The sequence below is a fragment of the Scyliorhinus torazame genome, chromosome 17 (genome assembly GCF_047496885.1).
Source record: "Scyliorhinus torazame isolate Kashiwa2021f chromosome 17, sScyTor2.1, whole genome shotgun sequence".
Classification (NCBI taxonomy): Eukaryota; Metazoa; Chordata; class Chondrichthyes; order Carcharhiniformes; family Scyliorhinidae; genus Scyliorhinus; species Scyliorhinus torazame.
The window spans coordinates 185,399,351-185,427,241 of record NC_092723.1 but is presented as its reverse complement, the minus strand read 5'-3'; the positions used below and the strand labels follow the sequence as shown (position 1 = coordinate 185,427,241).

General features: G+C 43.5%; 1 protein-coding gene across 4 annotated transcripts in view; it reads left to right on the top strand.

Moving 5' to 3' along the window:
- The window catches only part of LOC140394509 (myosin-11-like), a 193,025-nt gene that overhangs the window by 144,236 nt on the left and 20,898 nt on the right, over positions 1-27,891 (top strand). For all 4 annotated transcript variants that reach the window (XM_072481845.1, XM_072481843.1, XM_072481844.1 and 1 more), the window contains 20 exons: positions 554-744; positions 4,891-5,012; positions 5,392-5,461; positions 6,166-6,326; positions 6,502-6,610; positions 7,656-7,787; positions 8,641-8,847; positions 11,380-11,517; positions 12,400-12,523; positions 13,806-13,977; positions 17,380-17,592; positions 17,916-18,060; positions 19,177-19,383; positions 20,647-20,751; positions 21,903-22,055; positions 22,961-23,209; positions 23,785-23,997; positions 25,172-25,384; positions 26,250-26,411; positions 27,391-27,519. In XM_072481845.1, the coding sequence (XP_072337946.1) occupies positions 554-744; positions 4,891-5,012; positions 5,392-5,461; positions 6,166-6,326; positions 6,502-6,610; positions 7,656-7,787; positions 8,641-8,847; positions 11,380-11,517; positions 12,400-12,523; positions 13,806-13,977; positions 17,380-17,592; positions 17,916-18,060; positions 19,177-19,383; positions 20,647-20,751; positions 21,903-22,055; positions 22,961-23,209; positions 23,785-23,997; positions 25,172-25,384; positions 26,250-26,411; positions 27,391-27,519 (3,215 nt within the window). The remainder of the gene's footprint in view (positions 1-553; positions 745-4,890; positions 5,013-5,391; positions 5,462-6,165; positions 6,327-6,501; positions 6,611-7,655; positions 7,788-8,640; positions 8,848-11,379; positions 11,518-12,399; positions 12,524-13,805; positions 13,978-17,379; positions 17,593-17,915; positions 18,061-19,176; positions 19,384-20,646; positions 20,752-21,902; positions 22,056-22,960; positions 23,210-23,784; positions 23,998-25,171; positions 25,385-26,249; positions 26,412-27,390; positions 27,520-27,891) is intronic.

Genomic DNA, 27,891 nt, shown 5'->3' with positions numbered 1-27,891 from the left:
CTGGTTGGGATGTTTTGTGCTGGGGACCATGTCTGAAAATGACTGCGAAACATTTTCAGCAGCACAACTAGAAAATATCATTATTTGCAAAGTCCGGGAGAGGTTCGGAATCTTCTCCCACACATGGCAGTTCTAGCTCAATTGTTCATTTAAAATCTGGGATTGATAGCTTTTTGTGAACCAAGGTTATTCCGGGATTGAGGCTTGTGCAGGTGGTGCTGTGGCAACGTCCCTACCTCTGGGCCAGAAGCTCTGGGTTCAGGTCCCGCACCAGGACTTGTTGGCCACGGAAGGAGGGGCCGTGATGTGGTTCAATGGGCTGAGAATGTACCCTCCCATCACCTCCCCACTATTCCCCAAAGGGAAATCAAAAGTGTGGCCATTCACTTGGTGAAGATGGGCATACGGTTTAGGCCACAGTTCAACCATGATCTCACAGAACAGACTCAAGGCGATAAATGGCCTCCTTTTCCTCCTGTTCAATACTTTCATCAGCAGCACCCCAAACTCTGCAAACTGTCAAAACTGATAATATCCTATTTATATTTTAAAGTGGATCGCATTGTTGGATTGGACCAAGTAGCTAAAATGAGTGAAAGTATCCAGGGTGCCTCAAAAACCAAGAAGGGGATGTTCCGCACGGTGGGACAGTTATACAAGGAGCAACTGGGCAAACTCATGACGACATTGCGAAACACCAGCCCCAACTTTGTGCGCTGTATCATTCCAAACCACGAAAAGAGGGTAAGTTCATATGATTCACTCTCCGTTTTATTCAATCTCAGGATTGCTACCAGTGCCACGAGACAGTCAGAGTAGAAATTCAAGAATAGTCAGAATTAATACGTGGCTTGAGAGATGGTGCAGGAGGGAGGAGGTTCAGATTTTTGGGACATTGGAACCGGTTCTGGGGGCGGTGGGACCATTACAAATCGGATGGTCTACACCTGGGCAGGACTGGAACCAATGTCCTAGGGGGTGCTTTTGCTAACACTGTTGGGGGATGGGAACCAGATTAGGAAGTTAGAGGTCAGTAAAGAGGCAGCAACTAAAGCCAGTAAGGTACTAGATAATAAACTCAATGTGACTAAGGGGAAGAGTAGACAGGGAAGAGATGAAGAACGCAAAGGGACAGGTGGTCTGAGGTGCATTTGTTTCAATAATGTAGCAGGTAAGGCAGATGAACTTAGGGCTTGGATTAGTACCTAGGAATATGATGTTATTGGTATTACGGAGACTTGGTTGAGGCAAGGGCAAGACTGGTAACTAAATATCCCAGGGTATAGATGCTTCAGGAGGGATAGAGAGGGAGGTAAAATGGGTGGAGGAGTTGCATTACTAGTCAGAGATGATATCACAGCTATGATTAAGGAGGGCACGATGGAGGATTTGAGCACTGAGGCAATATGGGTAGAGCTAAGAAATAGGAAGGGTGCACTAACATTGTTGGGACTTTACTACAGGCCTCCCAAAAGCGAGCGTGAAGTAGAGGTACAAATATGTAGACAGATTATTGAAAAAATGTAGGAGCAATAGGGTGGTCGTAATGGGAGATTTTAACTTCCCCAACATTGAATGGGACTCATGTAGTGTTGGAGGCGTAGATGGAGCAGAATCTGTAAGGAGCATCCAGGAGAGTTTTTTAGAGCAGTATGTAAATAGTCCAACTCGGGAAGGGGCCATACTGGACCCTGGAATGATCCCGGCCAGGTGGTTAAAGTTTCAGTCGGTGATTACTTTGGGAATAGCGATCACAATTCCTTAAGTTTTAGAATACTCATGGACAAAGACGAGAGTGGTCCTAAAGAAAGAGTGCTAAATTGGGGAAAGGTCAAGTATAACAAAATTCGGCAGGAGCTAGGGATTGTGGATTGGGAGCAGCTCTTTAAGGGTAAATCCACATTTGAAATGTGGGAGTCTTTTAAGGAAAGGTTGATTAGAGTGCAGGACAGACATGTCCCTGTGAAAATGAGGGATAGAAATGGCAAGATTAGGGAACCATGGATGACGGGTGGAATTGTGAGATTAGCCAAGCTGAAAAAGGAAGCATACATAAGATCTAGGCGACTTAAATCTGATGAAGCTTTGGAGGAATATCGGGAAAGTAGGACAAATCTCAAACGCGCAATAAAGAGGGCTAAAAGGGGTCATGAAATATCTTTGGATAACAGGGTTAAGGAAAATCCCAAAGTATTTTATTCGTATATCAGGAGCAAGAGGGTAACTAGAGAAAGGATTGGCCCACTCAAAGACATAAGAGGGAATTTATGCATTGAGTCAGAGGAAATGAGTGAGATTCTTAATGAGTACTTTGCATCGGTATTCACCAAGGAGAGGGACATGCCAGATGTTGAGGCTACGGATGGATGTTTAAATACTCTAGGTCAAGTCGGCATAAGGAAGGGGGAAGTTTGGGGTATTCTAAAAGGCATTAAGGTGGACAAGTCCCCAGGTCCGGATGGGATCTATCCCAGGTTACTGAGGGAAGTGAGGGAAGAAATAGCTGGGGCCTTAACAGATATCTTTGCAGCATCCTTGAGCACGGGTGAGGTCCCAGAGGACTGGAGAATTGCAAATGTAGTCTCTTTGTTTAAGAAGGGTAGCAGGGATAATCCAGGGAATTATAGACCTGTGAGCTTGACGTCAGTGGTAGGCAAACTTCTGGAGAAGATACTGAGGGATAGGATCTATTCACATTTGGAAGAAAATAGACTTATCAGTGATAGGAAGCATGATTTTGTGCAGGAAAGGTCATGTCTTACAAACCTAATAGAATTCTTTGAGGAAGTGACAACGTTAATTGATGATGGAAGGGCTGTAGATGTCATATACATGGACTTCAGTGAGGCGTTTGATAAAGTTTCCCATGGCAGGTTGATGGAAAAAGTGAAGTCATATGGGGTTCAGGGTGTACTAGCTAGATGGATAAAGAACTGGCTGGGCAACAGGAGACAGAGAGTAGTGGTGGAAGGGAGTGTCTCAAAATGGAGAAAGGTGACTAGTGGTGTTCCACAGGGATCCGTGCTCGGACCACTGTTGTTTGTGATATACATAAATGACCTGGACAAAGGTATAGGTGGTCTGATTAGCAAGTTTGCAGATGATACTAAGATTGGTGGAGTTGCAGATAGCGAGGAGGACTGTCAGAGAATACAACAAAATATAAATTGATTGGAGAGTTGGGCAGAGAAATGGCAGATGGAGCTCAATCCAGGCAAATGCGAGGTGATGCATTTTGGAAGATCTTATTCAAGAGCTGACTATACGGTCAATGGAAGAGTCCTGGGGAAAATTGATGTACAGAGAGATCTGGGAGTTCAGGTCCATTGTACCCTGAAGGTGGCAACGCAGGTCGATAGTGGTCAAGAAGGCATACAGCATGCTTGCCTTCATCGGACGGGGTATTGAGTACAAGAGTCGGCAGGTCATGTTACAGTTGTATAGGACTTTGGTTAGGCCACATTTGGAATACTGCGTGCAGTTCTGGTCGCCACATTACCAGAAGGATGTGCAAGCTTTAGAGAGGGTGTAGAGGAGGTTCACCAGGATGTAGCCTGGTATGGAAGGTGCTAACAATGAAGAAAGGTTGAGTAGATTAGGATTGTTTTCGTTGGAAAGACGGAGGTTGAGGGGGGCCTGATTGAGGTCTACAAAATTATGAGAGGTATGGACAGGGTGGATAGCAACAAGCTTTTTCCAAGAGTGGGGGTGTTAATTACAAGGGGTCACGATTTCAAGGTGAGAAGGGGAAGGTTTAAGGGAGATGTGCGTGGAAAGTATTTTACGCAGAGGGTGGTGGGTGCCTGGAACACTTTGCCAGTGGAGGTGGTAGAGGCGGACACAATAGCATCATTTAAGATGCATCTAGACAGATATATGAACGGACGGGGAACAGAGGGAAGTAGATCCTTGGAAAATAGGCGACAGGTTTAGATAAAGGATCTGGATCGGCGCAGGCTGGGAGGGCCGAAGGGCCTGTTCCTGTGCTGTAATTTTCTTTGTTCTTTGTTTCTTTTGAGTGTCGGTGGTATGGGACAGCTGCAACTTTGCACGTGAGGATTCCGAAACAGAAAAATAAGTTGTTTGGAAAGATTGTTATACTATCCATAAAGATCTAGGAAGTAATTGTGATGTGAACGGGGTGCCACATTCACTGTCGCACTGCAGCCATGTGCTGAGTAACAATGCATCAGTCTACCAGAAATACACAAGAAGAAGCTCCCGTCTGCAGTGGGATTGATTCTAATGTATCAGAACCAAGGACATAACAGCAGATATTAAGAATTGAGATTTTTCCTTTCTACTCCGTGTCCACATCAAGCTAAAAACTTGTAAGAAAAGGAACTGAATTGTGGGTTTAGCAAAGTAGAGATAGCTATTGAACCAAATGGTCCACTATCATAATCAAATTTATGGTGTCATGTTTCTTAGTGAACATGGGTATTTCTTTCACGGCACTCAAGGAACCGTGCAATTAATTGAGTAAGGGGCTATTGAAAATTAAACAAAATCATTAAAATATGAAGATGAATCGATTGGGATTGCATTGTGCAATATTAGTAACAAGCTTATTAACATGCTAATAAGGAATTTCTTTTTCTGTTAATTTAACAAAAGCATTAGATTAATTTTAAATCGGTTCCCATTTTAACTGAAGCAGCAAACAGAGCAGGTTAATATCTTCATTGTGACTGTAAATTAATGAATTTCTTACAAATGCACTAACATGTTCAATTTGCAAGTCAAAAATATCAAAGGAGGTGTAAAGTTTGTAACATACATGCAACGCCAGACAAGAAAAGACCTACTGGTTCACTCTGCTATCTCCATCCAAGTTTACAAGCTCCTGCACTCCATTGAACTTAACTAAGACAAACTTTGCTCCTACAGGCTGGCAAACTTGAGGCGCACCTGGTTCTGGAGCAGCTCCGTTGCAATGGTGTTCTGGAAGGAATCCGGATCTGCCGTCAAGGATTCCCTAATAGGATTATCTTCCAGGAATTCCGCCAAAGGTTAGTGGAAATTTGTCAGTTGCGACAGCTTCAGTTGTTGATAATTCCCAATGTCAGTTTTCTTAACCAAAGCGTCAGAAGGCTGAACAAATCGTCTCAATGTAGTCGCAAACCCTATTCTAAATACCTGTGAGGGAACACTTAATGTATAATAACTTTGTTTATAATGCTTTTCTTCATCGTATCAATGGCCTGGACTTGGGGTGTAGGGCAAAATTTGAAGATGACGCAAACTTTGTATCATTCGTAAGATAAAGTGTTCCTGCAAACAGTATCTCGGCTTCGAGACGTTCTTGCACAGAACCCACTTGCGTTGCCTTATCTGTAAAAGTAGGCTTGATAAATATAGCGAATTATTAATCTATAATGTTTCTTTCAGATATGAAATCCTAACTCCAGGTGCTATTCCAAAAGGATTCATGGATGGAAAACAGGCTTGTGTACTTATGGTATGTAATGTGATGCCGGAAATGAACAAGAGCTAGACCGATTGTGCTGAAACTCCCACTCCATTACCAGGTAGTTTCACTCAATAACCGGATAGTTGAAAGTTAGATATTTGCTGAGGAGCCATAAAACCACCTCCCCCTGTATTTACTGCCAATTTCCCATTGGAATTGATAAAAGGTTGAACATGCCGAAAAAGATTCGAGTGGGTGCATTCAAAAAATACACTAATATCGGCTATACAACGTCTGATGCATTTTCACAGTTATTACCATTAATGCGTTGGCACTGGACATCAGGAACACCTGTGCTATTTTTGGATTGGAAAATTTAAGGCCATTGCACTCGAACAATCATTTGCAGATTGTGCTGAATCTTCCACATTGTTTAAAAACGAAAATTGTCTATTTCAACGACACATTAATCGCTAATTATTAGATAAATATGCTGGATATTGGCTTTTTGACTAAAGCAGCAATTGGGTGATAAATACATCAAGAAAGGAGACAGCGACCTCTTCTCATAATCTCCATTTTCTCATTCGCACAGAATGCATTTGCAACTGATCAAATAGAAACACATTGCCTCAGCAGCGGGATTTAGTGCAAATCCCTCCAGCAGTTTTGGTGAAAAGATGTTTGCTTTTTCTTTTGGTTAATAAGTGGAGATTCTGAATTGTTACTAAAACGCATTGTGACTGTTTCAGATTAAAGCCCTGGAACTCGATTCTAACCTGTTCAGGATTGGACAAAGTAAGATCTTCTTCCGAACTGGTGTACTGGCTCACCTGGAAGAGGAGAGAGATTTGAAAATTACCGATGTCATCATTTCTTTCCAAGCCCGGAGCCGAGGCTACCTGGCCAGAAAGTGAGAAATTTGGATTTACCGCACCAGCACCTTCTAATATTTTGAAATGTACCCCATATTAGTTTGATTAAAAAGTTCCCCCAGCCTTTTGTACTGGATTGGGCACCATTGATTTTCTGATTTGTTGTCCGAAGGTGTGAGTGCAGAATGTTAATAGTTCTCTGACTCATTCCAGGGCTTTTGCTAAAAGGCAGCAACAGCTGACTGCTATGAAAGTCATTCAGAGAAATTGTGCTGCTTACCTGAAGCTGCGGAACTGGCAATGGTGGAGACTATTCACTAAGGTTTGTTCAAGATAACTTTTGTCTGCTTGCTCATTTCTGAAAGGATTGTGTATATTTTCTAATGTTAGACAAGAGACCAACATGGGTATAAGTGAGTGTGGTGCTCTTTGTGATTCTTATTCTCAGGGTGGATGTTGTAGTGTTCACAAAGTCCACAGAAGCTAAGTTCATTAACAAAGCTAACATTTATTTCCACTACTTATTAAAGCTCGACCACTTACTCCAATGGTAAACAGTAATCTAATAATCTACACTCAACTAACACTAGTCTCCACACTCTCTATCTATAACTGTACTCTGATCTCTCTCACTGCTCCAATGCTCTTCTCTCCCGCCTTCTCCCAGAAGCCTGAGAGTCAGTGCTTTATATAGTTCTGCATCTAGCTCCATCCAGTGGTTTATTATGATACAACATTAACCCTTTGTATTCTGAACATTTCCCATAACGTCACAGTGAAGTGATACCCTCAATACTAACATTAACTTCATGATGAATAGCAGATATGGAATGAAATCCCTTTGATAATCATTTAAAAATATATTGTAACTATTAGAGGTTTATGATATAAACAATAACAAATAGTAAGAGACAATTTGTGTACCCATTGAGGACCAAAAATAAGTTTCTTCCTTTGGTCATTCCATCTAATCTGCACAAACTTACTGACCATAAAAATATATCTTTACAAAACTGATCAGTGTTGTACTTCACTTTGGTTAAGCAATGAAAATGCTCAGGACAGTGGTTGGTTACATCACAAGAAGTTTATTTTTCATTATTCTTCACATTTACATTCCTCTAAGTGTATTCAAAATAAATTTGAATTAGCATCTACCCGTCCATGGTTTATGTGCCAACATTAAGATTTGATACAAATATGAATATTGCCTAAATCAATATTCACACATTAAGTGTTTGAGCTGAAGTTTCCTGAGTGGATTAGAAGATGCCTGGGGTGTTCTTGCTGATATGTAGCGAGGAACTCTCTGGGGAGAGTAAAACATATTGTTCAAAGATACTCTAATGTCCACTTTTTGGGTCCAGGTTAAGCCACTGCTGCAGGTCACACGTCAGGAAGAGGAAATGCAGCTGAAAGATGACGAACTGCAGAGAACGAAAGAAAAGCAACAGAAGGCAGAAGTTGTTCTTTCAGAACTTGAAAGGAAACACACACAGGTAAGGTCACAGCACCATATGTACCTATCCCACTTCATCATATAACCGTGTTCACCCAGTAATGTTCAGCCAAATTGCAAGTAAACATGCCTTTCGGTTGGCTTAAAGATTATGATCTGACCAACTCGCAAAGGAGAGTTTTTCCAAGCGGTCCAGCAAAGAGTAAATAATGCTTTTTCTCCTTTTTGTTAATTTGAAATGCCTCCAATAACCTTTGACTCACATATAAAACACAATATGTTTACGGTTCATATAATATATGGAGGGGGCACGGTCGCACAGTGGTTGCCACTGTTGCTTCACAGCTCCAGGGTCCCAGGTTCGATTCCCGGCTTGGGTCACTGTGCGGAGTCTGCACGTTCTCCCCGTGTCTGCGTGGGTTTCCTCCGGGTGCTCCGGTTTCCTCCCACAAGTCCCGAAAGACGTGCTTGTTAGGTGAATTGGACATTCTGAATTCTCCCTCTGTGTACCCAAACAGGCGCCAGAATGTGGCGACTAGGGGCTTTTCACAGTAACTTCATTTCAGTGTTAATGTGAGCCTCCTTGTGACACTAAAGATTATTATTGTTATTTTGTGAAATACTTCACTCTGTATATTTACGACTGATTGAAGAGAACTGTGTTAAATTCTAGATGTGTTCTGGGATACAGCTGTGCAAGGGATGGTTAAGTCATTTTTTTATTTTGCTAATAGGCTTTCCCAGCTCTAAGGTAGAGTAATGTTGTGTACTCCCCCATAAACGTCACCACTCACGTCCATTGCTGTCTTCCCGATAACTCTGATGTTGAGAGGTGCAGTAAATGGTTCACAGTAACCTTGCCGCAATGTTTGTCTCCTCTCTGTGTCTTTTAGATGATGGAGGAGAAGGTTTGCCTGCAGGAACAGCTGCAGGCTGAGACAGAACTATATGCTGAGGCGGAAGAAATGCGAGTCCGCTTAGAATCCAAGAGGCAAGAGCTAGAGGAGATTCTTCATGAGATGGAGGCACGAGTAGAAGAGGAGGAGGATCGGAATCAACAAATGCTAAACGAAAAGAAGAAAATGCAAACCCAAATCCTGGTAAATGAGCAATTTCGTAGAAGGTGGACTTGGAAAACGAATAGCTTCCCCCGGGATAATGGGAGACCCCCAATTGCGGTCTCCACAGTTACGACTTCAAATGAAATGTTATTGTCAGGCGTTCAGCAAAATGCACCTTGTGTCTTCCGCTGTCATCAGCCACTTCGTCCTCCTCGTGAGATCCTTCTTATGTACATACATTTGGCTGATGACAAATGTTAGCATAATTGGTCATTTAGGTGTTTGCATTTCACAAGAGGTCTTTGCTTACTCCTGTCCCTCTTGCATTAAACGCCCAGCACGAAAAGCATTCGGGCACGATCTCTATCATCTAATGCTGGGGAACCATAAATCACTGAAGGCTAACATGCAGGTGAAGCCACCAGTCTTCACAGAGGAAGATACAAGAAAGTAGAGATCCAAGAGACCAGGGAGAAAGAGGAAATTGGCATTAATAAGAAGGGTATATTGGCGAAATCAGCGAGGACTGGAAGTTGCTAAGTCTCCAGGACCTGATATCCTACATCCCAGATTGTTGAACGAGGTAGCTATGGAGATAGTGGATGTATCGGTGATTATCTTCCAAAATTCTATAGATTTTAGAACGGTTCCTGCAGAATGGAGGGTAGCAAACTATCTAAGAAGAGCGGGAGAAAGAAAATGGGGCAGCCTGTTAGCCTTACATCAGTAATAATCAGGCCATAAGACATTGGGAGCAAAGGTAGCCCATCGAGTCTGCTCTGCCATTCAATGAGATCATAGTGGATCTGATATATTCCTCAACTCTACTTTCCTGTCTTATCCCCATAACCCTTGATTCCATTACTGGTTAAAAATCTCATCCTTGAACATACTAAATAATCCATCTCAGCCTTGAACATACTAAATAACCCAGCCTCTACAGCTGTCTGTGGTAAAGAATCACTACCCTCTGAGAGAAGAGAGGGTCTCTGTCTCTGTCTTTAATTGGCCACCCCTTACTCTGAGATTCTGCCCTCTGGTAGGAATAATGCTACATCTATTATAAAGGATGAGAAAAGTCACATCCTTCGAGAATAATGATCTGATTGGGGCATAGTCAACATGGATTTATGAATGGGAATTCATGTTTGATGAACCTTTAGGAACTTTCAAGCAGTTATTGGATAGGCACATGGAGCACACCAGAATGACAGGGAGTGGGATAGCTTGATCTTGGTTTCGGACACTGCTCGGCACAACATCGAGGGCCGAAGGACCTGTTCTGTGCTGTGCTGTTCTATGTTCTATGTAACCTGTTGGGGTTTATCGAGGATGTTACTAACAAAACAGTGGCTGTGGTATACTTTGATAAAGCCCCTCACAGGAGGTTAATTAGCAAAATGGGATAGGAGGTCAATATTGGCATGGATTAGGGGTTGACTAACAGGCAAAACACAGAGAGTAGGAATAAATGGCAGACTGTGGCTAATGGGCTACCGCAAGGAACAGTATAGGGGGCTCCAGGTGTTTACAGTATATATCAATGCAATGGACCACATGTAATATTTCCAAGTTCATGGATAACACAAAGCTAGATGGGAAGGTGTTGTGAGGAAGATGTAAAGCTGCTACAGGAGGTTTGAACAGACTTACCGAGTGGGAAAGAGCATGGCAGATGGAATATAATGTGGAAAAATATGAGGTGATCCGATTTGGTAGAAGGAACAGATGTGCAGAGAATTTCCCAAATGGTGGGAAATTAGAAAGTGTAGTTGTACAGAGAGACCTGGGTGTCCTTGTCGATAAATCACTGAAGGCTAACATGCAGGTGGAGCAAACTATTAGGAAGGCTGATGTTCACCTTTATCGCAAGAGCATTTGAGTACAGGGTTAGTGAGGACTTGCTTCAATTGTATAGATCCCAGGTTAGACAGCGCCTGGAGTATTATGGGGAGTTTTGGTCACCTTGCCGTAGAAAGGATATTCTTGGCATAGAGGGCGAGCAATGAAATTTCACCAGACTTGTTCCTGGGATTGCCCTGGGAAGAGAGATTGGGCAAACTGGGCTTGTATTCTCTCGAGTTTTGAAGAATGAGAGGTGATCTCATTGAAACCTACAAAATACTTAAAGGAATAAACAGAGGTAGATGCAGATGTTTCCCTTGGTTGTGGAGTCTAAAACCAAGGGGCCCAACTTCAAAATAAGGGGGATGCCACTTAGGACCGAGACAAGGAGATTTCTCTTTCTGAGGATTGTGAATCTTCGGCATTCTCTTCCCCAGGGGCTCTGGAAGCTCGGTCATTGATTCTGTTCAAAACAGAGATTGACATAAAGGGATATGGGGAGTGTGGGAAAAAGGCATTGTAGTAACTGATCAGCCATGACCGTATTGAATGGGAGAGCAGGCTCGCTGGGCTGAATGGCCTCCTACTGTTCCTATGTTGCGACTGAGAATGGCCCAGTCCATGGATTAGAAATGTATGTTTGTTGATGTTTGATTACAAATTTAAGTAATAATCAAGATAGCCCAGTTTGTGTATATCTCCCCACAAGTATGTTTTCTTTGAAAGGATCTGGAGGAACAGTTGGATGAGGAGGAAGCTGCACGACAGAAACTGCAGCTGGACAAAGTGACCATCGAGGCCAAACTTAAGAAGATGGATGACGATATCATAATCCTAGAAGACCAAAATATCAAATTTGCAAAGGTTAGTGTCTCGGCAAGGCTTACAGAGTTCCTGCAGCACCTCTGAACTCACCTAACACTTGCTCAGGCACAAAGGGAGCCTTTTTATCCTAAATTGTTCACTGTAGGGGCAGCACGGTGGTGCAGTGGGTTAGCACTGCTGCCTCACGGCGCTGAGGTCCCAGGTTCGATCCCGGCTCTGGGTCACTGTCCGTGTGGAGTTTGCACATTCTCCCCGTGTTTGCGTGGGCTTTGCCCCCACAACCCAAAGATGTGCAGGCTAGGTGGATTGGCCACGCTAAATTGCCCCTTGATTGGAAAAACAAATTGGGTACTCTCAATTTATAGAGAAAAAATAGTTTACTATAAATCTGATGGAATTGGGCGCACTGCTTGTTTTACATGCTGCCTGACTTTGCTCTCCATTGAAGTCAACAGACAACAATATCGGGCAGGGTGCAAAACCAACATTGCACTGCACCCTGTGGGTTCCCTCCCAGTAGTTAGGTTATAAATCCCAAATAGCTGGATCGGACTGTGGCATTGGATGAGCTGTTTGTTGCACGCAGCAAGATCAGGGATACATTGCAGGTCACAATACTGTTTCTATTCTCTCACACAGTCTTGATTTATTTTGAGTTTTCTCAGTTGTATAAGTGGACTCTCTAAAGGTTAAGAGGAGTGGGCTGGAGAATGTGGGGTTTAACTAAGGGGTTTACGTGTAGGAAAAGCCTGAGCACAGAAATGATGGGCCAATTGTATTGGGACATTCCAACATTTGCCTGTAAGTCTCTTGAATGTATCATCGTGGCTTGAGGAAATCTTCACTACGCGTGTACAGCATGTTGCAATATCCTCGTGTAGCAATGGATTCCGCACAATCACAATTCTATACCCACAATAGGAGAAGAAAATTCTAGAGGAGAGAATAGCTGACTTTACCACCAATCTTGCCGAAGAGGAAGAAAAGGCAAAGAACCTGACAAAGCTGAAGAATAAACATGAGTCTATGATTTCAGATCTAGAAGGTAAATTAAGTTAATTTACTTACCATAACTGGAAATGTCCACTGCAGTAAAGTGCTGCTCGCTATACGTCCAGAAGTCGGCCATTCTGCCCCTCGAATCTGTGACACCATTAATTATGACTAAAATAAAGTCGCCATAGTCCCAGATGACCATAGGCTGCTTTCCCCTTTGAGGGGGAGAGCTGATCGGTGGTGATTTAACCTGAGGGTCACCACACCTCGGGTGAGGGGCAAGGTTGTGAAGGCCGGAAGACATCACAATCTTAAAAACTTCAATTGATCCAGTATCCAAAACCTTTAGGGAGAGAGGATTCCAGATCTCAGTACCCCGTGTGTAAAATAGTTTCCACGGAATTCACACCTGTCGCAGCCTGGCTTATGCCCCAATTGTTCTCGAATCACCCTATCCACCCTCCCCATGCCCCTCATAATCTTGTCCACCTCGATCAGGTCGCCCCTCAGTCTTCTCTGCTCCAACGAAAATACCCCAAGCCTATCCAACCTCTCTTCATAACTTAAATGTTACATCCCAAGCAACAGCCTTCCTATAATGTGGCAATCAGAACTGCACACACTACTCCAGCTGTGGCCTCACCAAAGTTCGACACAACTCCAACATGGCCTCTCTGCTTTTGTAATCTATGCCTCGATTAATAAAGGCATGTTTCCCATATACCTTTTCACCACCCTCTTAACCTGCCCTTCTGCCTTCAGAGATCTATGGACAAACAGGTCAAGGTCCCTTTGTTCCTCGGAACTTCCCAGTGTCATGCCGTTCATTGAATACTTCTTTGTCAAATTGTTCCTGCCAAAGTGTATCACACTTTTCAGGGTGAAATTCCATCTGCCACTTTTCTGCCCATTTGACCATCCCGTCGATATCTTCCTGTGACCCAAGACACTCAACCTCACTGTTAACCACCCGGCCAAACCGCCAAGTGGTTGATTTAATATGGTTCTATTGGCATTGGCTTATGTTGGGTTTACAAAACTCAATTTGTTTACATTCTTATGAAATGAAAGATTTATATTTTCCAGTTTATTCCTTATATTTATTCAGTCTCATTGTAGATGGGTAAATTCAAAAGTAAAATGAGTTCTTGTTTATTAGCACATGACATCCAGATGTTTTCTAATCCTCTCCATGGGTTGATGTCCTTCTGCATTGAAAATCGCTGGAGACGTGCAAAGCAATTTAATATTAAAGCATTGCCTGTAGCATGTTTTTTGAATAAAAGTTGTAAGTACTCGTGAGATGACAATGAGATCCCTGCGTCTTTCAGTACGGCTCAAGAAGGAAGAGAAGACCAGACAGGAGCTGGAGAAATTGAAGAGGAAATTGGAGGGAGAGGGTACGGATCTCCATGACCAGCTGGCAGAACTTCAGCAACAGATCGCTGAGCTTAAGATGCAGCTTGCTAAGAAAGAGGAAGAGTTACAGGCAGCTATGAGCAGGTAGCTAAAGGAGGAGCCAGCCCAACCATTTGCGCTGGTCTAATTGTTTCATAAGAATTTTAGATCTTTGGCACAAACCAACGTACTCAAACAATAGCCCAGTCTATTGCCATTACAGTAAGAAGTCTTACAACACCAGGTTAAAGTCCATCAGGTTCGTTTCAAATCGCTAGCTTAACAAACCTGTTGGACTTTAACCTGGTGTTGTAAGACTTCTTACTGTGCTCACCCCAGTCCAACGCTGGCATCTCCACATTATTGCCACAATGGTGAAGCCATAGCATTTCTTGCACAGCTGAAAGTATATCGTAACCAAGGAGCAGTAGTCACCCATGACTCTTGACCTAAAACATGTGTCTTTTACTCTATTTAATATGGCACAGTGTAAAGTGAGTCATTTTGACTTAAACTTTAATGACTCCTTTAACAAGGCTATGCTCAACTCAGAGTTAAATTTATGAACATTTCAAAAAGCTAATCTCTATTGTGTGGTTGAAGGACCCTTGTAAACAGAACAATAATAATAAAAATAATCGCTTAGTGTCACAAGTAGGTTTCAATGAAGTTACTGTGAAAAGCTCCTAGTCGCCACATTCCGGCGCCTGTTCGGGGAGGCCGGTACGGGAATTGAACCCAAGCTGCTGGCATTGCTCTGCATTACAAACCAGCTGTTTATCCATTGTGCTTGAAACTAACTGTTTGAATCAATAGTCAGCTAGCCTTCAGGGTGATTTTTTAAATTGTAACGGTGAATAAAATGAGAAATGCCAGTACAATTTGAAGCCGTTTGGCCCACTGTCCTGGTACCTGTTTCTACCCTGACTCCGCATTGATGTTATGTAAACTAATCCCAATTCTCTGACCCTCCCAAACTCACTTTAGTATTTCCGTCCTCACAAGTTTATCTAATTTCTTCTGAAAAGTCATGATTAACTTGATGTTAGAATTACTTGACACTGTGATAATACTTTACATGAGAAATGTCTTCTCGTGCCCTAGGTTTATGACACTTGGGGCTAATAAATTAAAATAATCTTTTATTTATGCTCCCAAACTCTCAAAGATTTCCATTACATCTTCCCTACGCCCTCTTTGCTGAAGAGAATTAACAGTTTTGATTTTCTGAATCCTTTGTCACAATTGTAGCCTCTTATCCTTGCCACAACGAATCTGCATTGGATTTTCCCACGCCCGAGGCTCTGTTACTTAAAAGTGTGCCCAAAGGGGGCAGCACAGTGGTTAGCACTGCTGCCGCACGGCGCCAAAGTCCCAGGTTCGATCCCAGCTCTGGGTCACTGTCTGTGTGGAGATTGCACATTCTCCCCGTGTTTGCATGGGTTTCGCCCCCACAACCCAAAAGATGTGCAGGATAGGTGAATTGGCAACGCTAAATTGCCCCTTAATTGGAAAAAAAAATGAATTGGGTATGCTAAATTTCTTTTTTTTTTTTTAAATTGTGCCCAAAGCATCGTGGAATAAGTGTGGAGAGAGGAACATGCTTAATGTTCCGAGTCCATATCACCCTTCTACAGAAAAGCTGTGAAGAAGTCGTGTGGGCTCGAAACGTCCACTGTGTTTCTCTCTCCACAGACGCTGCCCGACCTGCAGACTTCAGTCAGCATTTTCTGCTTTTATTTCAGATTTCCATCGTCTGCAGTATTCAGCTGTTATTTCCGACAGAATGATTAATCTGTGGCCAAATGTCTTGGACGGATTCATGCCACCCTCCTTGTTTTAGAGTTCAGTCTTTATGTGTCTAAAATTTAGAATCTTATTTGCCTTCCTCCACCTTGAATCTCAAATGGGGAACACTGCTGGCTAAATCACCATCAATCTGCAATAATTAATTTACTCAAATCACCCGCTTTCTATTGTTAGCCATGGCCCACTTCATCCTCACTATCATGGGTCTTAACCTAACATTGCCCGCAAGTAATTGAAGTGGCACTTTATTTTGAAAGTCTAAACTTCACAGGCACACAGCATTTTCGTTGTTTGTAGACCATAATTATTTAAATTGTGGACCTCACTGCCATTTGTAGAACCTTGCCACAATCCTGACAAGGATTGCTCAGGATCTATCGAGTGTTAGTTCTGCACTAGGCTGTGTGGAAAACTTCAGTGAACTCAGTCTACAGCCTGACAGCATTAAACTGCACTCCTTCATTAATGGCACCAGCGGTGGAAATAAACGCAAATATTTATTTAAAGTGTCGCGAAGCACAGTGATGTTATCTCCAAGGAAAGCCACACTTGGAACACTGGTTCGTGGGGGTGTATAGTTTTATTTTGTTTTGGTGGGAGGAGACAAGTGAAACCCCAGTGAGAATAAACAGCCCAGTTACTGTCTAACAATTGTTAAAGACTATTTGTTAAAGTAAAGTAAAGACAGATGCACAAAAACTGGATGACTCTACTTCAACTTCCTTTGGCTAGACATTTACATATGTATATCTCAGGGACCTTCCCAATCGTCTACAATCTGTTTCGCCTCCAGAAACTATTCACACTTGATTATCCAAACTGTCATTCTAAACTCGTTACCAGGAGAGGCACAGAGCGAATATTGTCTACTGCTGTCTCCAGGCGAGGTTCATGACAACTGGGCTTTTTCACCTCTCTCAAAGGTGTCATGATATGCAGACATGCAGATAATGATCCACAGACAGGCAGCTAATGAACACAGAGAACAGGGCATGACCAATGAGCAGGCAGGACACTCAGGGGTGGTATCTCACTATAAAAGGCACGAGGCACTCACACTCCGCCTCTTTCCACTGATGAACATCTACAGAGTGAGTCAGGGTGTATGTACAGTATCACACCTCCAGCACGTGGCTAAGAGCTAGTCTGGTTCAGTCAGACAGAGTAACCACACTTAGGTTAGCAGAGAGTCGAACTCATAGAGAACTGTGCTAACTGTGCTACTGGTTCAATAAATCAGATTGAATTAACTTCAAGGTCTGGAGTATCTTTTGGTTAAAGCTGCATCCAGTTGCAGCCTGTGTTATCCCAGAATACATACCAGGATAAGTGTGGATTTGTGGCTAACAGCCCACAGACCAGTATTGGAAGAGCCCCCAGAGTTTGCTCCCTTTATACAGTCCTACTCAGTAATGTTGACTGCATCAACGAGTGGATTCCAGGGAAGTATGGATGATTATCGTCCTCCCAATTCTGAGCAGTGCAATGACAAATCTTGTTAATTAGACCAGTTGGTGCCACTAAATGCAGCTTTTAAATTAATCCCGTTGTTGAGAAAATATATAAACATCAAAGTCAGATGAACAGGTTCTATTTCCTTCACAGCATTTTTCCAAAATTAACAAACATGCGTGCATACAATAATTCAATATGCTGTATGATGTGGGTTAATTGAATTGTATTCAAATTGAAATGTAGGCTTGATGAAGAAATTGCACTAAAAAATAATGCTCTGAAGAAAATCCGTGAGTTGGAAGCCTTCATATCTGATCTTCAAGAAGACCTAGACTCGGAGAAGTCAGCTCGGAACAAGGCTGAGAAACAAAAGAGGGATCTAGGTGAAGAACTGGAAGCCCTGAAGACTGAGCTTGAAGATACATTGGACAGCACAGCCACACAGCAAGAGTTGAGGTACTTGAAGTGTTTTTTTAACAGATGTAGTGTAACAAATATCAAACTAATCGAATAGTCTGATTTCAGTTAATGGGAGAGCCCTCGACGCAATAACCTTTAGACCTTTAAACCCATAACAATATTTACAAGCATCGAAGGAAAGATGCCATGAATTTTATGGAAGAATATTCCTGTAATAAAACACATTGTGGTATAATTTAAGACTGTACATGTATCACATTCGTTTATATCATAAAATAGATACAATCTTATGAGAAATGTCAATGTAATTTGGTTGGGAAAAATCAGACCATTGATGACTTCTCATTTCTTATGAACAGAGCCAAGAGAGAACATGAGGTTTCTGAGATGAAACGCGCCCTGGAGGAAGAATCCAGGACACATGAGGCTCAAATTCATGAAATGCGACAGAAACACGGTCAAGCCATAGAGGAAGTAACAGAGCAACTGGAGCAAGCAAAACGGGTACATGAGAAATGAATAAACCAGCTCCACACAGTACAGTTATACGGAAAGTTGGTGACGTTGTGATAATGTCACTGAACTAGTAATCCAGAGGCCCAGACTAATGTTCCGAAGACATCGGTTCAAATCCCACCACATCAGCCAGTCGAATTTTAATTCGATGAATTGATTAATAATTTTTTTTTAAATATTGAATTGAAAGCTAGCCTCAGTAATGGAGACTATATAATTATAATCAATTGTCATAAAAACCGACCTGCTTCAGTAATGTCCTTCAGGAAAGGAAATCTGCCACCCTTACCTGGTCTGGCCTACATGTGACTGCCGATTAGTGATGAGCAACTTTGGCCAGTGAGTGGCTGCCTGGGCCACAAGATTGAAATTGGGCTTGTTCACTAACCATGACCCATGAATAAGATTAATTACATTTAATACACGGGGAACATTTCATAATGCGTTGTAGAAAATGCTTAATCATTCCTATATTAGCACAACGATCAACTTCAAATGGTAAAAACAAAATAAATATTCACTTTCGACACAGAGCGCTCACAGTCAATGTTGTGAACAATTAGCGCACACCTCACTTCACTCTCCCTTGCTTTACCTGCGAATCAGTTCAGTCATACCGGTAGGAAAATTAGCCGACTGTGGCGTCCCTGCGCAAGGGCAATGGACAACAAAATATCTCGTGGGCCACACTCCGAACCCATAAGTTGTCACTGAGTCACAGTTTTCCCACCATACTCTAGACCCACAGCAATGTGGTTGACTCTTAACTGCTCTCAAGGGCAATTAGGGATGGGGAACAAATGATGGCCTTGCCAACAATGCCCACACCCCATGAGTGACAATATAACTTCGGGAAAGGTTACCCTAACAGTTAGCATCTTAAAAGTCTCCTTGCCAGAAAGATGCTCCTGGTGTCACCTGTACCCAAACGAAGCCTCATGTGATCAAAGTTTTCACTTGTATTTTGTGTATTTAATCAGGTAATTAATTAATTAATATCTGTTAAATACTCCCAAAAAGAAGCCAAGGTAAGAACTGTCTTAACTTTCAAGAATGCTTATTGAATAAACTGTTCCTCAACCAAATATTCTCCACACTCTGCAGGTTAGAGCTAACCTCGAGAAGAACAAAAACAGTCTGGAGAAGGAGAATAGCGAGCTCTCAAATGAGGTGCGGGCGCTGTCCACGGCTAAAGCAGAAGTCGAACACAAGAAGAAAAAGCTGGAGAACCAGTTGCAGGAGTTCCAGGTTAAGGTGGCTGATGGGGAACGTGCCCGGACTGAACTGAACGAGAGAGTGCACAAGTTGCAGGTCAGTGCAAACTTTCTTGCACAGGTTGGAGGTCCAGGTGCACTTGTTAAATTATTTGTGATAGTGAATGAAATATTTTAATATTCATTCCACGGATTTTGACGCCTATCAAATCGCCTGATCTAGAATTCGGATGGTGAATTTGGGGATGTTAACTGGTTTCCAGAAGAATCCTTCAACCTTGAAGTGCACGTGTGGGGTGTACTTTTGACAGGAGGACACATAAAATAGGCCAAGGGCTCCCCCCCACCCCCCCCACTTTCCCACCCCCGTCTGAGGCACCCCATAATATATGGGGGGAGGGGGGCAGGTGCTGCAATTGGGGTTTGCCCACCACATTTAAATATAAGAAGTTTTACAACAACAGGTTTATTTGGAATCACTAGCCAGCTAATCAGGTGAGTGATGCAGACAGGAAGGGGGAAATACCATCTTTGGGGGGTCTGCCCTTTGCAGTTGAGGGGTGGGGCCCCCAAAGATAGAACCCTCCCCCTTCTTCCTACCCACCTGTTACCGTAAACCAACCACCACACTCCGCCGCCCTATCTTTCACCTGCCCAAACCCTCCCCGGCCAAGATGCTGGACACTGTTTCCAGGGTCCATTGCACCACCTTCTCCTTCCTGGTTGCAGTCCCGGCAGCAGCCACGACCGCGCTCTTGGTGCTGCTGGGACTGATGAAGCTGCTGGCCTGATGGATTGGCCAACAGCTCCCGAGAGCTTCCCCCCGAATGAAGGATGGACGTCCCACACTGCCCTCGCTACCCCGTCTGCAGACCATTATGGCGGCCGGGGCAGGCTGGCATGGAATGGGTCGGCTCCACACCAACCTTGCTTCTGGGGGGTGGGTTGCCCCCACCATAATGACCCACCCAAGGTTCATTCAATCCTGCGTTGTTTTAATTTAGCTGACTGCAGTTAGAGGTTTGCAATCAACTTTGGAGCCCCTGAAGCAGAAAATAAATAAAAATAGTCCTGCTCCTCCTGCTCTTGGTCGCGATCCATTGACCTGAAAACAGGACGCGTTTTGGCCTTCGGGGCCTTCCCCCTGTGGGGCCTTCCTGCTGTGACTGGCCTGTCAACGCCACCTGTCTAGCTTCACACATGCTGAGCGGATGCCAGCGTGAGGAATTTGCCAGCCACCAATTCTCACACAACAATGAATGAATACCTTTATGAAAAGGAGGGACAACAATTGGAACAAAAGTTTTACAAAATAAGCAACGTCACTAATTATATACTTTGGACATTATTCCCCCTATAGAATGAGCTGGACAATGTTACCGCCATATTGAATGAAGCTGAGGGCAAGTCAATTAAACTTGCGAAGGATGTGTCGAGCCTTGGTTCTCAGCTGCAGGACACACAGGTGGGTGCGCTTTTTAACAATGTACAATACACGAGAAGATTCCGAAGAATATAGAGACTAGTGAGTAAAGAAATGTAAATCAATTATATTTTTTCATCATCTCTTTAAAATTGTAACAAGCCAAGTTACTGAGCAAGTGATTATAAAAACTTTTCTTCTTTCAATCAACATAAATATTTTAAAAATAAACATAAAGGGCGTGACTTAACGACACGATTGCGCCCGGCACGAACCGAGGTGAATCGTGCGCCGAACAATCAGGCACCGCGGGTGAGTTCTGGCAGGGGCACTGCCTGGGTGCCAGGTTGGCAGTGCCAAGGTACTCTGGTGTCTGGTTGCCCGTGCCAGGGATCGGGCCCAGGGGTGGCTTGCCATTGAGAGGTGGGGCGAAGGGGGGACTCGAGGACTCCTCAAGTTGAGTGCAGTGGGGTGGTCTGAAGAGCGTGGTGGGGATGCTGATGGGGTCGAAAGATCATGGCGACATTTTAAAATGGCGACCCGATCTGTGAATACTCTTCCTGCACTGTCGAGCTGAGCTCGCCTGACCAGGAAATGATGTAAGCGTGGCCTGGGCGGGGCTTTGCTCACTGAGGCAAAAAAAATGGCCGTTAAATAGCCTTGCTCTCGGAGAAACACCCCGCTAGACGCACCCAAAACTGGACTCTGTTTCTGTCCTGTTAAATCGCGCCCAATATCTTTGTGAAAAACAAATCATTTATTTTGTCGACCTTGTATTTATAGCTTTCATAGAATTTACAGTGCAGAAAGAGGCCATTCGGCCCATCGAGTCTGCACCGGCTCTTGGAAAGAGCACCCTACCCAAGGTCCACACCTCCACCCTATCCCCATAACCCAGTAACCCCACCTTACACTAAGGGCAATTTTGGACACTATGGGCACTTTAGCATGGCCAATCCACCTAACCCGCACATCTTTGGACTGTGGGAGGAAACCGGAGCACCCGGAGGAAACCCACGCACACACGGGGAGGATGTGCAGACTCCGCACAGACAGTGACCCAAGCCGGAATCGAACCTGGGACCCTGGAGCTGTGAAGCATTTGTGCTATCCACAAGGCTACCGTGCTGCCCCTTATATATGCTTATATTGATTATTTCATATAAAACATATATGGTTCTGTTTTTCTATAGGAACTGCTTCAGGAAGAGACGCGTCAGAAGCTGAACTTGTCCACTCGTCTGCGCCAGTTAGAGGATGATAAGAACAGCCTTCAGGAGCAGTTGGATGAAGAGGGAGAAGCGAAGAGGAACCTGGAACGGCAAATCTCCACTTTGACGATGCAGGTGAGCGGAGCTACTTCAATTCCAAATGGACCTGCCCAGATCACCTTTTAACCCGGAATATTCTGTACATTATCTGAAATTTAAATCTAACAATTGCAGAAAATGTCTTTGTCTCTTTTGAGGTTTCTAGCCTCAACTAATTCCGTCCTTGGATATATTAAGATGCTTTGATTAAAATTGTAGAAATTTCAATCGCAAAATATTGCAAAGACACTTAGCGCACTTCCCAAATGGGAGATATTGGTATTTGAGATAAACTTGTACATACGCACAAGAATAACTTTCCAGATTCTCGTACTGTGCAAATATTAAAATTCCCTCCACAAAAGGCATCCTTCTCATGCGGCTCCTGTTTGTGGGATCCTGCTGTGCATCGGTTGACTACCGCATTTATTCACATGGTGACTGGACTTGGGGGAATAGTCCATTGGTTCTGAAACTCTTTGGAACTTGGAACAGCTAATAAAGTGTTTTATGAATCCAAACTTTTTTTAAAAATAAATGTTTTTTTATTGAGTTTTTGAACAAAGTATATTTACCGTTATGTACACAGAATAAGAAATAATATATATCTAGAAGAGAAGGGCACACACAAACATAGCAACAAAAAAAGTAATAATAAAAAAGAAAAGAAAAAAGAAAAGAAAAGAACTGGTCGGGTATTGTGCACCAGTTCAACAGCACCAATTCTGTACAACTGGCAAAATGATTTACAACACATAAGTAGGCAACTGTTTGTGGGGGGTGGGGGAGGGAGGGGGGAGGGTGGAGACTGGGGAGGTAGATATACATTTGGGTGCCAGAGAAACAATTACAGAGGGCAGTACTCGAATGGGTCTGGTGTTGGTGTTGACTTATGAATCGAAACTTGTACTTTTGTGACTAAAGCATTGATTTCCTCGCAGCTGACCGATGCCAAGAAGAAGTTAAACGATGATGCTTCTGCACTGGAGGGTCTCGAAGAAGGAAAGAAGAGACTGCAGAGGGAAATTGAAGCAATTACCCAGAACTTTGAGGAAAAGGCAGCTGCTTATGATAAGCTGGAGAAGACAAAGAACAGGCTGCAACAGGAGCTTGATGACCTCCTAGTGGACCTCGACAATCAGCGACAACTTGTTTCCAGTTTAGAGAAGAAACAGAAGAAATTTGACCAGGTACAGTATTCCCCCGGAGCAGACCAGTTGTATCCGATAATTCCAAGAAAGGGAGAATTATCTTTTAAATAGAGGTTTTACAAATTTGATGGACATTTCCAATATGACGGCCTTATTGAATAAAACAGCGCGGTAAAATATTGACATGAGTAAAAATAAAACCTCTTCGGGCAGCGAGTGGTTTGGATCTGGAAAGCACTACCTGCGAGTGTGCTGGCTGTCGGATCAATGGAGATAACCAAGAGGAAATTGAGTTATTATCTGAAAAGGAAGAATGTGCCAGGCTACAGGGAGGTGGCAGCGGAGTGGTACTCTGTGTTGCTCATCCAGAGAACCAGCATAGAGACAGTGGGCCAAATGGCTGCCTTTTTGGTGACAAAGCAGTGAGGTTATGTCAACATTTAGGCCAAGTACATTTTCCTGTTATTCCTATAATTCACCGCTGATACTTTTTAAGATTGAATTTTGATTTAAAATCCATTATTCTGCACAGGAAATACTGCAAATCCTTAAGATTGATCTGACATAAGTTGAATAATTCCCTGTTAAGTCGTGTTATATCTTCATTCTTTCAGATGCTGGCAGAGGAGAAGAACATCTCCGCTAAATATGCAGATGAAAGGGATAGGGCAGAGGCTGATTGTCGTGAGAAGGAGACCAAGGCCCTGGCGTTGACACGTGCTTTAGACGAGGCCTTGCAATCTAAAGAGGACCTGGAGCGGGTCAACAAACAGTTGCGAGCGGAGATGGAAGATATTATGAGCTCCAAGGATGATGTAGGCAAGAATGTAAGTAAATTCGCAAAAGTGTGGGGCAGCACGGTGGCGCAGTGGGTTAGCCCTGTTCCCTCACGGTGCCGAGGTCCCAGGTTCAATCCCGGCTCTGCGTTACTGTCTGTGTGGAGATGACACCCTGTGTTTGCGTGGGTTTCGGCCCCATAACCCAAAGATGTGCAGGGTAGGTGGATTGGCCACGCTAAGTTGCCCCTTAATTGGAAAAATGAATTGGGTATGCGGAATTTAAAAAAACAAACATACGCAAAAATGCAATGTAGAATCCAACATGGGTTGAAGACAATGGGGAAGAGGGAGATCATCATAGAATTTACAGTGCAGAAGGAGGCCATTCGGCCCATCGAGTCTGCACCGGCTCTTGGAAAGATCATCAAAATCGAGGCCCCGTTTAACTAACCATTTAGCTATATTTTTTGTAACATTGACTTAATGCAGGTTGAGGTGTTGATTCCATTGTACAAGTAAATCAAGGCTTTTGTTTGACTTTTGAGTTAATAATCAAATGGATCTTTGACGTTTGGAGAGGGGGTCTGGACCTGCAAGTAAAGCTTAAATCCCTGTTTTGACAGACGATGCTTTTATCTGTCCTGATGGTATTTACCCATTCTCAGAGAGGGCTAGACAGGGGAACGGGCTTCTTCACCGGACAAGTACAAATTGGCAGCTCCAGTCGCATTCCAATCTTGACCAATCATGACGTAGAACATGGCCGACATTGCTCCATGGGAACAGGTGGTGGCAATTATGGCTCATTATAAGGGAAGAGGCGGAGTAAAGACTTGGGATCTCCAGCCCAAATAAACCTTAAAAGTCACGCACTCACAAACGGACAAGCGCACACATGACACACATGGACACACGCACACACATGAACACACGCACACGACTAACATACCCCGCACACACACACTTTCTTCATATCCCACAGTTTGTTAATTTAGTTTATTTCATTAATGAAAAGAAGAATACACTTTCGCCATTCTGATTACATTAAAACAAAGGTTTAAATATCCGCAATGAGATTTTTAACATTTGATAAACTGAAAGTACAGTGCTGCTTTTTAGCAAATTATAACGGCTCGTTAACAGTTTTTTTCATCCTCTTTCTCTCTCAATTCCTGTTCATTCAAATCCTTCATTACCACCCCGGCTGCCTTTGAACTGGAAGGTGCACGACCTGGAGAAGTCCAAACGTGCTTTGGATCAACAAGTAGAGGAGATGAAGACCCAGTTAGAAGAGCTTGAGGACGAGCTGCAGGCAACAGAGGATGCGAAGTTAAGATTGGAAGTGAATTTGCAAGCTCTGAAAACACAGTTTGATCGGGAGCTGCAGGCCCGGGATGAGCAGAATGAAGAGAAGAGGAGGCAACTGGTTAAACAGGTACAACGATTGACCAAGCTAGAATTCACGAGCACAATACATTAAACACTCCTGTTTCTGTCCTGATCAATTGTCCACTTTGACCTCGAGGTAATATGCCCATTTGTAAGGGCTTTGTTATCTCTAATAGAAAATTAAGTGTTCACTCCATTATTGGCAGATGCCTTCCATACACAGGACTTAGCGCAGCATAAATAAACTAGGGTTAATAGAAATTCTGTTTCAGGGTAGGTAGATTGGCCATGCTAAAGTGCCTGTTGATTGTGGAAACAATCATTGGGTACTCTAAGTTTACATTTTTTTAAATAGTAATTTTGTTTCAGCTTTGCAACAACATTCTCTTCCCCCCCCCAAACTGGAACCCAAAGGCTTTATGTTTCCTGATAGCTGCTCAATGGATTACACCACTTGTCTCTTTAAGACATTGGATGCTGACCACTCGGGGGGTCAAGTAACTATTTTGCATTTATTTACAATATATCTCCATACTTCATGTTGCTTTTATAAAACAGGGAAAATATTTTTTAAAGTCTTAAATCAAATTTGCTGACGAAATGAAAGGTCACAATAAAACCGGTGGCAATATTGTCCAGAACTATGAAACAGAAATGGACTGATGAAATTCAGTTACAATGAAGTGTATTAAATAGACATAGATGTGTTCTTTAAAAGAGACTAACTGTCACCCATTCAACTTTAGATCACTGATGCAATAGCACTGATCTCATAGTCCATCCAGTATCGTCACTGGACAGCTAAGTGTGGATGACTAATAAAATAATGAAGATCGCACTCTTAGCATAACCGATCTCTGAAGTTAGTAACAAATATTGAAGTCACAACATCAAACTTTGTTTCCACGAAGGTCCATGAGCTGGAAAGTGAACTGGAAGATGAACGCAAACAGCGAAGTGTGGCAGTTGCCGCCAAGAAGAAGCTGGAGATTGATTTAAGTGACCTTGAAGGCCAGGTTGAAGTTGCCAGCAAGGGCCGGGAAGATGCCATCAAACAACTCAAAAAACTTCAGGTGGGTAATGTTTGATCAACCAGAGTCATTCAGAACTGATTGGTATGATTAAAACCAACGAATAAGCAGTGAAACCGTCCCGTTTGGATTGGACTTGTTTATTGTCATGTGTACCGAGGTACAGTGAAAAGTATTGTTCTGCCTGCAGCTCAAACAGAGCATTCCGTCCATGAAAAGAAAATACATAATAGGGCAAACATAAAATACACACTGTAAATACATAGACACCGGCATCGGATGAAGATGTGTGAAGAGATTAGATCAATCCATAAGAGGGTCGTTTAGGAGTCTGGTGACAGTGGGGAAGAAGCTGTTTTTGAGTCTGTTAGTTCGTGTTCTCAGACTTCTGTATCTCCTGCCCGATGGAAGAAGTTGGAAGAGTGGGTAAGCCGGGTGGAAGGGGTCTTTGATTATGCTGCCCGCTTTCCCCAGGCAGCGGGTGGTGTAGATGGAGTCAATGGATGGGAGGCAGGTTTGTGTGATGGACTGGGCGGTGTTCACGACTCTCTGAAGTTTCTTGCGGTCCTGGGCCGAGCAGTTGCCATACCAGGCTGTGATGCAGCCCGATAGGATGCTTTCTATGGTGCATCTGTAAAAGTTGGTAAGCTAATCATATTGTGTAATAAGACACAGGTTCAGAAGCCCCATTTTAGCGGTCTTGTTTAGCACAGTGGGCTAAACAGCTGGCTTGTAATGCAGAACAAGGCCAGCAGCGCGGGTTCAATTCCCGTACCGGCCTCCCCGAACAGGCGTCGGAATGTGGCGACTGGGATTTTTCACAGTAACTTCATTGAAGCCTACTTGTGTCAATAAGCGATTATAATATATATATATATATTTAAACAGGCAAAGAAGGTCAAATATATGCCTATGTTCATGTATTTTAAAACAATTCTTTGATTTGGGTGATTGGGTGGTAAATTGGTTAGGATTAAATCTCTGCAAAAACAAAAAAAGGTTCGACTTTTTTCGACAACAGGCTCAGATGAAGGATTATCAACGTGAGCTTGACGATGCTCGGAGCGCGAGAGAAGATGTTCTGGCCCAGGCTAAAGAGAATGAGAAGAAGGCCAAGAGTCTGGAGGCAGATCTGCTGCAAGTCCAGGAGGTAAACCGGATATAAATGCGGTCACGCCGAGGTTTGGGTCTGTGAGCAATTCTGTTTGTGGGGCCAAGGCATGGAGAAGCTGTTAACTACACTATCAGATTGTGTTTTGTCAGGAAGGTGAGGACATGTAGTTATGGGCGAGATTCTCCGATCCCCCGCCGGGTCGGAGAATCGCCGGGGGCTGGCGTGAATCCCGGGGCTGGCGGGGCGGAAATTCGTCCGGCGCCGGCCTAGCCCCTTAAGGTTGGGGCTCGGCCCCCAAAGATGCGGAGCATTCCGCACCTTTGGGGGGGGGCGCGATGCCCGACTGATTTGCGCCGTTTTGGGCGCCAGCCGGCGGACATCGCGCCGTTTCCGGAGAATTTCGCCCAA